The sequence below is a fragment of the Suncus etruscus genome, chromosome 1, assembly GCF_024139225.1.
Source record: "Suncus etruscus isolate mSunEtr1 chromosome 1, mSunEtr1.pri.cur, whole genome shotgun sequence".
In the NCBI taxonomy this organism is placed as follows: domain Eukaryota; kingdom Metazoa; phylum Chordata; class Mammalia; order Eulipotyphla; family Soricidae; genus Suncus; species Suncus etruscus.
The window spans coordinates 32,694,258-32,706,935 of NC_064848.1; the positions used below are offsets into that span (position 1 = coordinate 32,694,258).

The 12,678-nt window shown below is 40.0% G+C and overlaps 1 protein-coding gene across 1 annotated transcript in view; it reads right to left on the bottom strand.

The window, feature by feature from the left end:
- MARCHF4 (membrane associated ring-CH-type finger 4) overlaps positions 1–12,678 on the bottom strand; it is a 143,426-nt gene that overhangs the window by 11,767 nt on the left and 118,981 nt on the right. Inside the window, exons 2-3 of the mRNA XM_049770365.1 lie at positions 12,234–12,389; positions 7,193–7,385 (exon numbers count right to left, since the gene is read on the bottom strand). Coding sequence (XP_049626322.1) covers positions 7,193–7,385; positions 12,234–12,389 — 349 coding nt within the window. The remainder of the gene's footprint in view (positions 1–7,192; positions 7,386–12,233; positions 12,390–12,678) is intronic.

The window sequence follows — 12,678 nt, forward strand, 5'->3', positions numbered from 1 at the left end:
TACTGGTCATTTCTCTCTTATTTTAGCTTTTTTTTTTTGGTTTTTTTTTTTTTTGGTTTTTTTGGGGGGCCACACCTGGCGGTGCTCAGGGGTTACTCCTAGCTGTCTGCTCAGAAATAGCTCCTGGCAGACATGGGGGACCATATGGGACACCGGGATTCGAACCAACCACCTTAGGTCCTGGATCAGCTGCTTGCAAGGCAAATGCTGCTGTGCTATCTTTCTGGGCCCCTTATTTTAGCTTTTAAAGGTTTGACAGGTAGGATAACTTTTCATCCAGTACAGAAATATATTAACTTACATCTTTAATTGGTTGCATATATTAAAATTAAAGTTTAACAAATCATGTTTACACAGTCCTGATGCTGTATCCTCTGTTCATTTGCTCTAATTTTGGGTTATATATATACATATATATGTCATTGGTTATATACATTCTAATTTAGGATTACATATTCATTATGTATATATAATTGAAATAATATCTTTGAATCCTTTGTTTCAGAAGGATTCAAAATTCTTTCATAGGAAAGAATCTAAGAGGAATAACATAGGAAGCTTTAACAAAGGTTAAAGGTTAAAGTTGCCATATTTTGAAATAAGTAGAGTCATCTTTCCTTTCTTACTCGGACCCTATTCTACTTGCAAGTAGAAAACAAACATGACGAGGATATAAACTAATCCTCAGTTTTGTGGGGTTCACATTCTGAGAGCCAATCTCTCTCAAGTCTATGGATTAAAAAATAGTTTGGGGGCCAAAACCCTTAATTAATTTGCGCTTGTTAAATCCTAATAACTTGACTCACTGGAGCAGGTAGTACCACATTTGTCTGCTGTCAGTCTCTCTGCTGGGGCAGACAGAGTCATTAGAGATGACAGAAGAGGAGATATGTGGAACAAGGACACTCGATGTCATCCCACCTCATGGAGAAGACATGACTGAGGAAACCAAACACTGTCTAGAGTGGACTCTGGTCCAAATAACAGCAGCTTCTTGATTCTGTGAGAACAGAAGGTGGGATTCTGGGCCAGGGTCCAGGTCTCAATAGTCTGAGTGAATCTTTATCCAGTACTCCTGTGAGGGAATCTAAGCTGATTAAGAACCTCTTAGCTGGCCTGCTCTCCGGCTCCTCCACACAGACTTCTCAACCACAGAGCTCACAACACCCCCTTGGAGAGTATATTACCTCTAGCTCTGTCTAGTCTGTCTAGCTCTGACTCATTTGTCCCACAATTGCCAGAACTTTCTCTTTAGAAAACCACACACCTAACTATACTTTGCTCCAGTATAGAATCTTATTGATGCCTCCCATCGCTAGCTCGGCCAACCAAACTGCCAAACACTGATTCATGATGCTGTGGATTGTACCAACCTTCCCCCCCCCCCTTTTTTTTAATGTTCATCACTCACCTCCAAATCTTGGTTCTTTGTACTGATCTATAAAAACCTGCCCAAAGTTTTCTAAGTACTGCTTGTTCTCCATGTGTTATGTCAACATGCTTCTCCACATGCTAGTCATTCTACATCAAATGTTCTCTGCTCTTCTGGATAAATGGTTACTTCTCTTTTGAAACTAGTTCGAGTCTAAGGCATCTTTCTTCAGAAAGTTCCCTGAATTCTCTCAAAGAAATGGCTTTTTTGTTGCTGTTCCCCTTTCTGTACCTTGTACAGACTTTAGCTATATTGCGATTCATATGTAGGCAGTAAGTTCATTGAGGAAAGTCTCTATGTCTTATCACTCTGTAAATCTTTCCAAATTTTGAGAAAAAATAAGAAAGCCAGCAATTTCTACTGAATGAATGTCAGGACTATCTCAAATGCCCTTTAACTTAATAATTTTCTCTGCTCACTCATATCTGTGTTCAGATTTCAGTCTCAGTTCCTTCTACAAAGGATCACAACCGACTTAGATGTTTCATCCATGAGATATTTAGAACTTGAGAGCAAGCTATTCTTTGTTTTTGTTTGGGGGTTATACCTGATGCTGCTTAGAGACTACTTTTGGCTTTGTGCTTATAAATTATTCCTGATACCAGTTACCATTGAACCAGGATCGGCCATAAGCAAGGCAAGTGATCTACCTGCCGTACTTACTATCACTCTGGCTTCAAAGAGCAAGCTATACTATTTATTTATTTTGGTTCTTGGACCACACCCAGCGATACTCAGGGTTTACTCCTGGCAGTGTACTCAGAAATTGTTCCTTTCTTGGGGGACCTTATGGGATGCCAGGGATCAAACTGAGGTTCATCCTGGGTCAACCATGTGCAAGGCAAACACCCTACCACTGAGCTATACTTTTATATATACTGCAAGCTATACTTTTATTGGAATTTATATACCCAATGCCCTCTCAATACATATTTTGAAACAATTAATTAATTAGTTACTTACTCAAGTTTATATAAACTTAAGTTTGCCCATCCCACTCCTTTTTCTCTGAGGTTATTACAAGAGAATAAAACACACATTTTCATTTTAAGCCTCCATCTTAGTTTGTGTCAGAAGAGTACTTATCAAAAAGGAGGGTGCAACAAAATAATAACCACAACCTGGAATTCAGGTCAAAAACAATTGTCTCTTCCTGAATTTTTTTATATACTCTGTACATCCAACTATTTACTAGACCAGGTTTCAGTTCACCTACTTCATCCAAGCTCTGCATTTAAATTTTACAGAGTAACCAGAGATGAAATAGCAGCAAGTGCCCTGGATCTGAAACCAAAAGACTTTGATCCAGGGCTCAGTGCCATTATCTGCTTAGTTGTGTGACCTCTGGCCCAGTTGCTTTAAGTTTTTCCTTGCTTATGGAATACGGATGGCAATACCATTCTGTTTAAGAATTCTGTGCCCTTTCTCAGTTTCTATTTGCCATTTCAAGGGGATTAGTGATTTGTTCTCTTCCACCTACACTGGGCTTTCAAAGAGGTAAGGATCACTTGATGGTAGGACTTTAAGAACAGAGGTACTTCATCTGTATGGGATCCGGCATCCTTGAATCCCAGAGCTAATGCCTTAAATAGCTTCTGATATTCCTGGAAAGAGTCTAGGAAAAATCTTGTGGTGAAAACTTAAGACTTTGCTCTGATTCATTGCTCTGGAAACTTCTTCTTTATCCCTAGTTGATCAGAAATGATCCAGGTGCCATAACTATAGAGGAGGCTGAGGTCACTTCATGAACACTGATTGAGTAAAGCATGTCTCAGATACAACATTTTCTGGGCTCCAAAACCAAGAAGGTCTGCTGAACTGATGTAGGACCCTAGTGTGTTTCTTTCCATGTACTCCTCCCCTCCCTGGGTAAAATTGTCCCTAAGTAAATTATTCACATAACTAAGGGGTAATAATTAAAGCTACACATTTTATCTACTTTCAGAGTCTTTACTATTAGGGAATGGATAAGTGAAGAATTAAGAAAGTACCAAAAGTTCCTTATACTGCTAGACTGTGCTTTGAACTCTAATTCTTGAGCAATCTTAGGACTAAACTAATTTCTTTTCTCCCTGTGATAAGCTTTCAGATATTCAGAATGGATTCTCTCATTCAGCAGCATTTCACCCAACAGTTCTGGAGAATAGAAACTACAGATAGAAACCTTTCTTCCCACTTTCTGTTATGAAGTCTTCTCTTACTCTGTCTAGTCTATCACATTATCATAATCTACGCTCTGTGGTCTTCTGGAAAGTTTGAACTTCTCTTTTCCTATGGAAGTAAGATAATTAACTTTTATTTGTTTTTTTGGGGGGGCACATCAAGTGATGCTCAGGTGTTATAACAGGATCTGCACTCAGGAATCATTCCTGGTGATTCTTGGGGGACCATATAGTATGTCAGGGATTAAATCAGGGTTTGTTGATCATAAGGCCAATACCCTACTTGTTATACTATTGCTCTGGCTTCTTTACTAAAATTTCCAACTGGTGACTATCTCAAAAAAATAAAGCAGATGTCTTCTGCAATGCTCTTGCTTTTTCCTTCTCTGTGCTGCAATTTTATACTCTGCCTCAAACTGGTCCCACCAGATATCTTCTCCTAATTCTTTTATTTTTGGGGGTGGTCACACCCGGCAGCACTCAGGAGATACTACTGGCTCTATAATCAGAAATTGCTCCTGGCAGGCTCGGGAGACCATATGGGATGCCAGAATTTGAACCATCGTTCTTCTACATGCAAAGGCAAAGGCCTTACCTCCATGCTATCTCTCTGGCTTCTTCTCCTAATTCTTAATATTCTGTTTGCCAGTAGTTTGAAAAATCAGACTGGTATGAAGAGAAACTCAAATTTATATATGGGGGTAGAAGGCAGTAGAAGATGGGACATTTTCTTCTCTCATAATAGTCTGAATTCAACATCAGCAGAATTTAATGGATATTGAGTATCAGCTATGTCATCCTTTGATCACAATAAGTCAAAGGAACTTCTTTACGGCATGTGCTTTTGAATGAATGCCTGGTGGGAGACCATAACTTCAGGCTTTCCTGAGCATATGACTCAGATAACTGAAAATGGCATTTGTTGGAACCCTAAAAACTAGGCCGAGGTGAACCTAAATATCAATAACAAGACCACCTTAGCATTCAAAGCCATGGATACAATCTATATTTCCTTCCCATTCAGAAACTGTTTCCAGCAGTATGTGACTTGTCCAAGAATAGGTCATGTTGCTACTGGGTATCCTGGGAACTATTTTTCTGAAAGCTAGCACAGAAAAACAATGTGGAAACCTACATTTGCTCCTTGGCTTCTCTCAGAAACTGAATGATTGTCACAGAAAGCAGAAGCACTGGAGGGATGTAGGCTGGAGAGACAAACAGCTAGAGAGAAGCTAGGAAAAAGAGACAGAGGAAATAGTACTGCAGAGCCCTACTCCAAAGAAGATACTGGGAGCCAAAGGAGCCAGAGCACCAGGCAGGCTGAGGGAAGGGAAAGATGTTAGGGGGCTCAGAGTCACAGGGAACAGGGCCTGTTGTATGGGGCTTCTCCTGTGACTAAGCCAGGTGCACTCTGTGTGGCAGATGGCATCCCATCATTGACTCTGTGGGACTCTTATTCTCTAATACAGGAGGGTGGGTAGTAAGAGCACTAGATTGCCAGTTGGTAGTCTACTGCTCTCATCCCAGCTGAATAACCTTGAGCCGATCACTTCTCTCTTCTGTGTCCTGACTTTGAAGTTTTAAACGGAGGTATTGGGCTGGATCACTAATACAATGAATAGAGCACTTACTTTGCAGGTAGCTAACTTGGTTCACTCTTTGACACCCTATGCCTATATGGACTCCAAGCATGCCCAACGTAAGCAGGTCTAAACAAAGTGCACTGTCAGAAGCAAAACCTAGCCAAATCCTGCAGTCACAGCCTTCTTGCAGACTTACGAACAGGAAGTAAATGTTTCCTGTTGTGAGCTCCTGAAATTGTGGAGTTGTTTGTTAGTTGTTTGCAGTTATGATTGAGTAATCTAACCACGTGACAGGAAAGTTTGTCACTTAGCTAACCATATCCAAGGCCTGGTTGAAGGATAATGAAGGGCAACCGGAAGGGCCCCAATAGTCTTTCACTGCTTGGTCCTTCATGCCAAAGCCTTTTGCCTCCATATGGAGACACACCTGGGGTTTGGCATCAATAACCCAGGCCTCCTCGACAGGAAAGGATTTGCATAGAAGGAAGAACTGTGTAAAAATGTCTCAATGTCAAGTTCTGCTCTGAAACAGTCTATTTCCTCACTCCAGGAGCCAAAATTAAAAGGCTCTAAAACTTGGAATTGATATATTGATATAGCTAATGTGAAGAGGCAGCAAGATTCTTAGGCAATTTTACAAGCCTTACCATCACTGGTCTTGCTGGTTACTGTGGTATACAGACAAGACTCTAGACCTCTCTGGTTCTAAGTTTAAAGAACTCTGAAAGAAATTCACGTTAGGGCCCGGAGAGATAGCACAGCGGCGTTTGCCTTGCAAGCAGCTGATCCAGGACCTAAGGTGGTTGGTTCGAATCCCGGTGTCCCATATGGTCCCCCGTGCCTGCCAGGAGTTGTTTATGAGCAGACAGCCAGGAGTAACTCCTGAGCACTGCCAGGTGTGGCCCAAAAACCAAAAAAAAAAAAAAAAAAGAAAAAAAAGAAAATGAAAAAAAAAGAAATTTATGTTAATAGTATCTCATATATAACTAATAGATAATTTTAAACAAAGTAGAACAGAAAATTTGATATAATTAGACAAGCTAATCACCAGAGAAGACAAATATGGGACTCTTTGTTCTCATTGTTGATGCTTAGGAAATAACCTGAGAGTCCCTGGTTCAGTGTGTGGCTGTGCTTAAACACACTTCATTTCACTTGGAAAAATCCAGGATATTTCCCTACTGCCTCAGTAACTTGAATAAAGATTTCTGCTTTGGCAGCCATACTCACCTACTGGAGAAAAAAAAATCCTATTCTCTACCTAATAGACAGGCAGAATACAAACTTGGGATGGGGTAAGGGAACAAGCAGGAAATAGAGTGATAGTTTCTTATTTATGTCTAAATCCCAAAACCATTTAAACAAAATCCATTCATCCAGGAACTTTAAATTAATAAAAATTATAAATACTCAGAATCAATTAGAAATAAAGCAAGGTCTTTCTGTGTATCATTTTATGTTCCACTTCCAAAATTGATGTCTGTAGCTCTGTATACAACCACAAGACCACAGAGAGTTTGGGGGTGGTGCTAACCTACCAAATCCCTGAGACTAGAGAAATTGTAGATGTTTGAACAGCTGTATGATAAGTTGCAAAAAATGAGGTAGGTGGTACTTGCATGGTTGTTTATGTGGGGAAATGAAATGAAGTGGTTTATTAGCCTTTCACCTCAGAGGTTAAGTATTCACAACAGAAGACAATTTCTACATCTTGTATGAGACAGATAGAATGACTTAACTTTCCTTTTTCAAATTTTCTTAGAAACAAGCATCTTTATCCTTATCTCCAACTGGGAAGTCAATTTACTCAAATTACTTAAATCAAATTTACTTAGATTTCCTTTCTCTACCCTCTTCAATCCTCATATATAAGGCCTGGCTTCTCCTATACTAAAAAATCCTTAAACCTGGTGCCATTTTTACTTTGATTTTCTAGAGGTTGGAACCTTGAGGGATTCAAGTAACACATCAACATGTGACATCAAATTTCCATGGAGACAAGTCTCCAGACCCACCTATGCACACCACGTCCATGAATCCATACATCCCGTAGCAGATCTGGAATAGGAGGTCTTGGCGCTGCCACTTTGCAGAGGGACTGAAGGTTGACCAGATGAGCCAAGAGATACTGGCAATGAGGAAGAGAGAACCCAAAATGGCAGCTGCAATCTGGACTTTCTCAATGACTGTCAGAGAGATGGCCTGCCACTGGGAAAGAGAGAATTACAGATTAGCTGCTGTTTGCATGACTTCCCCCAGTCCCATCCTTTTTTCATCCCTCTTCCTTCTGCTGTCTCAGCCTCTCATCGCAGTCTAAATGATTTTAGTACTAAAACCAGGCTTCTCCAGAGGCTGTGAGATAGTACAACAGTTAGGGTTCATGCCTAGCATGTGCCAATCTAAGTTTTAGTCCTGGCACCAATGGTTCATTCACCATAAAGTCACAGGAGGTGTCTGAGAATGACTTGGAGGTGTCTGAGCACTTCTGTGCGTGGCCTTGGAAGTCCCCAAAACCCTCAGGGCAACCCAGATGGCTTCAACATGACAGAGCCCAAGCAACATTGCAATCCTTCTCCCCTGTATTAAACTGCAAGCCCAGCTGGCCTAGAATTGCTTGTAAGATCACCAAACCTCCTGATTGCCACTTGTGAGTCTCCCACAAGAAGGGACTCTAATTTAGAATACAAAGAATATTTTTATGTATTTTTGACTTTGACATTCTATGTTTGATGCAGAAGAAATCTAATTATACCTAATAATCAGAAGTCATTGTAGGGAGAAGAGGCTGGGAATCATGACTTAGAAAGAAGGTCTTCATGGTTGATTATGAGACAGAGATGTGGAAAAGGTAAAGAGATAACGTGGAGTTCTTGTGTGGGTAGTATTCTGGGACCCAGCATATTCTTTTAAGAGCAACACTATTTATTTTTATTCTATTTGGTGCTGAGAGGGCATAAGCCTTTGTTTTGCTTGTTTCTATAACACCTGACTTGTCATATAATATTTATACTAGAGATTACCAGTTTAATAAATGAGGAGAGGACACAGGATGTGGGGGAGAGATAAGAAAAACAGTATAATTTACTGAATATATATGAACACTGAGATTCCATTTTTTTTCTCCACAGAAAAAGCTCTATACTAATAGCAGCGTTGATGGATAGGTTGAAGGCTGAAGTGTGGGTAAATTTCAACACAGAAATTCTTTGAGTCATTGCTACTCTAGATAGCAAAGACCCAAATAACTTTGGAGTTGGATTTTAGTTTGAGATATTTTTCAGGCACTCACTCAACAAATATATATTTGTATGTATATATATCTGTATGTATATATTACAAATATATATTTGTATGTATATATCTGTGTATATATATGTATATGTGTATATATGTATGTATATATATACATATATATATATACACTGTGTTACTGTGTATACTCTAGGTGTCAGTCACTCTATTAGGTGCTAGAGTTGAAGTAGCAAGCAAAAGCCTACAAGATTTCTGCCCTCATGAAGATTTCAAAATAAAGACAGTTATAAAAATAGAATTATCTACTAATTCATAAGGAGTGGAAAGGGAGGCATGTTGATAACTTGTAATGGGAAACTTTGGCTTCTCAGAGGAAGCAATACTTAAATAGAACAGAGTTTACTGCACAAAGAGCTCCAGGTACAATGAAGGACATGTAGAATGGTCCTATGGCAGATGTAAACATGTTAACTACAAGATCTTTGAAGATTTTCGATGTAGTAGAAAACAGCAAAAGAAACCTGGGTAATTCTTCTGAAAATGAAAGCAAATAATCTTGAGGAAAATTTATATACTTTTGAAGTTTGAAGCATAAAAAGAAGAGGATTAGATTTAGGAGGTGGAGAGAAGGATAATCTCTGTATAATGTTCTTCAGAGAAACCACAGAAGGCATTTGAACTAATCTCTTTAAAGAGAATGGACTCTCTTCCCTCTGTCAATAGGGAGCCCTGGATGGCCTGTATAAAAACACTGGTTCTGGCTGCAGTCAAGATTTCCCAGGGGCCTTTAAGGAACTGTAACTATCAGAAACTATTTCACATACTAGCAGAAATGTAGGACTTCAGCCTTTATATTTAATTATAGAGATAGCATCTCATTACAGGTAACTGAGTCTTTAAAGTTTCCACTTCTTCCTCCATCTATCTAGAGTTACAAAAAACAAAAGAATTTTCCAGAAGATGAAGAGTCTCCTATATTGCAAATGCTTTTTTCCAGAAGCTGCCTCATGGTGAAGAGGGTTCCTGACTAACTTTTTTGTTTTTTCCAGTGAGTCATCAGTGATTCTCATATTGATCCAGACTTCAAAATTCATTCCCAGAGAGGCACACAAAAAAAGAGCCTTAATCCCCAAAGCCCTTTCCTACCAGCCCCCAAGCTACCTGTAGAACCTTAATTGGAATCATGATGACCAGTTGAAGCATGAAGAATGATTTGGGAGTACCACAGACAGGCTCTCATGCCCATTTTATGTGAACCTCCCCAAGAAGTTTGGAGTGCAGAAGTGCAGGAGAAGGCAAAGAACAAGAGACCTCTGAAGGCTGGCAAGGGCAGGAGTGCTCTTGCCATGCCAGGCTTGGATAACAGCAGCAGACATAGAAATGTCTTTTCCAGCAAAGAAGCAAATCTCACTATCTCTAGATATATGATACATATCTGACTTCAGGTATCCAGTCCCCTTACTTCTGAGTTTGAGGTTCTGGAATAAGCAGACAAGACAGAAGATCAGGAGTAATGTCTAATACTGGGAAGGAGACTTGAAGAAGAGCTCAGGTGATTCAATTCTAGCAGATTATGGCCAAGAAGTCAATAAATCACTAAAATTCTTAATTTTACCATCTTCAAAGGTGGAAAAATGGAAACTTCTTGCTCCCTAAATATTATAAGGATTAGATAAAAAAAAAACTTCTGTTTTGGGTTGTTTTGATTTTGCCCTTTTTTACTTTTCATTTCTTTTCTTTTCTTTTCTTTTAGCAGCGGGGATGCAATGGTCAAGAGTCACTTCTGGCTCTACACTCAGGAATTACTCCTTAAGGTGCTTGGGAGAGGGGGCATAAGGAATACAGGGGATTAAGCCTGGTTGATTTCATGCAAGCAAATGCCCTAGACATTGTACTCTCTCTTAGGCCTGAAATAGCTATTGGTGCTTTGAAGGTATGAGTTGTTATCAGTTTTATATATCACTATGTTTCAGCAAAAATAGTTCTATTTGTTAAACTGAGAATATTCTCAAATGTACTGAGAAACTTTGTACCTGTTCACAATAGAGTAAAAGTAAGAAATAGCATCAAATTTAATACACTGTATAAAATTCTGTGTCACATTGGTTAAGTTGCTCGCTCTGTCTCTCTCTCACTCGCTCACACATACATACACACACACACACACACACACACACACACAAACACATTTTTTGTGCCCCCATGTAGAACTTCACAATGTCTAAAATACAATGCCCAGACATTGTAGTTGCCAATTCATAGCGTCCCTACATATATAGGTCCTATCCCACATCACCCCCTGGTTCTTGCAGGATCCTTTCCTGTCTCTCCCTCCTATGGAGAGAGGAGGAGATTAGCAACTGGGCCAAGCAGTTCCTATTCTCATGGATATGCTGATGAATGACTAATGTGGCAGTTTAATTGATCGACCATACATTTGCAGAAGCCTAGTGCACTTTTATATGTATATGCATATTACAGGGAGAGCTGCTGGATCTGGAACGTTTAAGAGGTCATGCAGAACCTGCATGCTTTTCTGAGGATGATAGATATGTGGGAGGAGATAGAGAGTGGCAGAGAAAAGGAACCCTCCATTCTAAGGAGTCCATCCCTGGTTGAATCTGTCATGCAAAACCCTTCCCCTTAACCCAGCCTATTTCCCTGTCCTTGACCTTACAGTAAGCTTTTCATATTTTTCATATATTTCACCCTTTTCATATTTCCCACCCTTTTTATTCTCATTAGCTGTTAAACCAATATACAATAAGCTAGATACAGAGGGGATCACTTATACTAGCAGCCCCGGGGGTAAGGGAGGGGGATATGGGATGCATGCTGGGAATGGGGGTGGAGGGAGGTCAACTTTGGTGGTGGGAATTCCCCTGATTCAATGTTAATATGTACCTAAAATATTACTATGAAAGATATGTAATCCACTTTGATCAAAAATAAAAAGAAATATAGGGGCTGGTGAGGTGGCACTAGAGGTAAGGTATCTGTCTGCCTTGCAAGCGCTAGCCAAGGAATGACCGCAGTTTGACCCCCCTTCGTCCCATATGGTCCCCCCAAGCCAGGGGCAATTTCTGAGCGCTTAGCCAGGAGTAACCCCTGCATCAAATGGGTGTGGCCTGAAAAACCAAAATAATAATACTGATAATAATAATAAGCAAAATAAAGTTTAAGAAAATTAAAATATTTATTATTAAAAAAAATGCAGGACATGAAGGGAGGCTCCACACCAGACTCCTAAATTGAATCTGCATTTCTCAAGATCCGAGGTGAATCATAATCAGATTAAAGTTTGTGAAGTGCCTATGAGTCTCTTATCTTCTTATTCTTTTCCTATCTTTATCTTCACCTGTATTTCTCCTTTTCCTGTCTACCATCACTCTTCTTTTTGTCCTTCTCTTTTCTTTCCTCTAATATTTTATTTTTCTCCCTCTCAGATTTTTCCTTTCTTCCCTTCTCTTTCAACTTTCCATTATCCATCCACCCACCCATTACCCATTTATCCACCCCCCTATCCCCACAACCTATCAATCAACCGACCTATCAATCAACTAACTCATTTGTTTTTCTTTTTCATTTTATTCTCTCTTATGCCTTTCTATACTTACGACTCTCTTTTTTGCTCTATTTCTTCCTTGATTCTGACATGGAAACCAAACTTCTTTCATCCTTTCCTTCCTGCATGCTGTCTGTTGTCTGATCTTTCTGCACCCTCTCATTTCTTCTGAAAGTCAGCCAGGCTTTCCTATGGAAAGCTTTGACTGCAGTTTCCCCTGGGGGCAGCCCCCATTGTACCTGCAGAGGATTCTTTGTGCTTATGGCGATGACGTGGTACTTGTAGTAGCACAGCTCACAGCTCCAGCAGCCCCTCTCGCTGATCCACTTGATGAGGCAGGGCTGGTGTGTGCACTTGACTGAGCCATCACACCGGCAAGGGCTCAGCAATTCCCCCTGCAAGGAAAAGCAGTGGTGAGTCCGAGAAACTGTCAGGTGTATGAATTGAGTTGGAGAGCCATTGCTAATGCCACTCAAACTTTCCTTTGGGAGCAAGAGACTCCAAGGAGGGAGGAAAAGATATGGATCCAACCTCCTACTATGGTAGTTGGGCAATTTCAACTAACAGCTCTGCATTCTGACTTCCACTTGGTGTTGGCCAAGTCTAGAATTTCTGTAAAAAAAAAAAAAAAAAAAAGGAACAAAAATTTTCTGGGCTGGAGCTATAGCACAGTGGGCAGGGCAT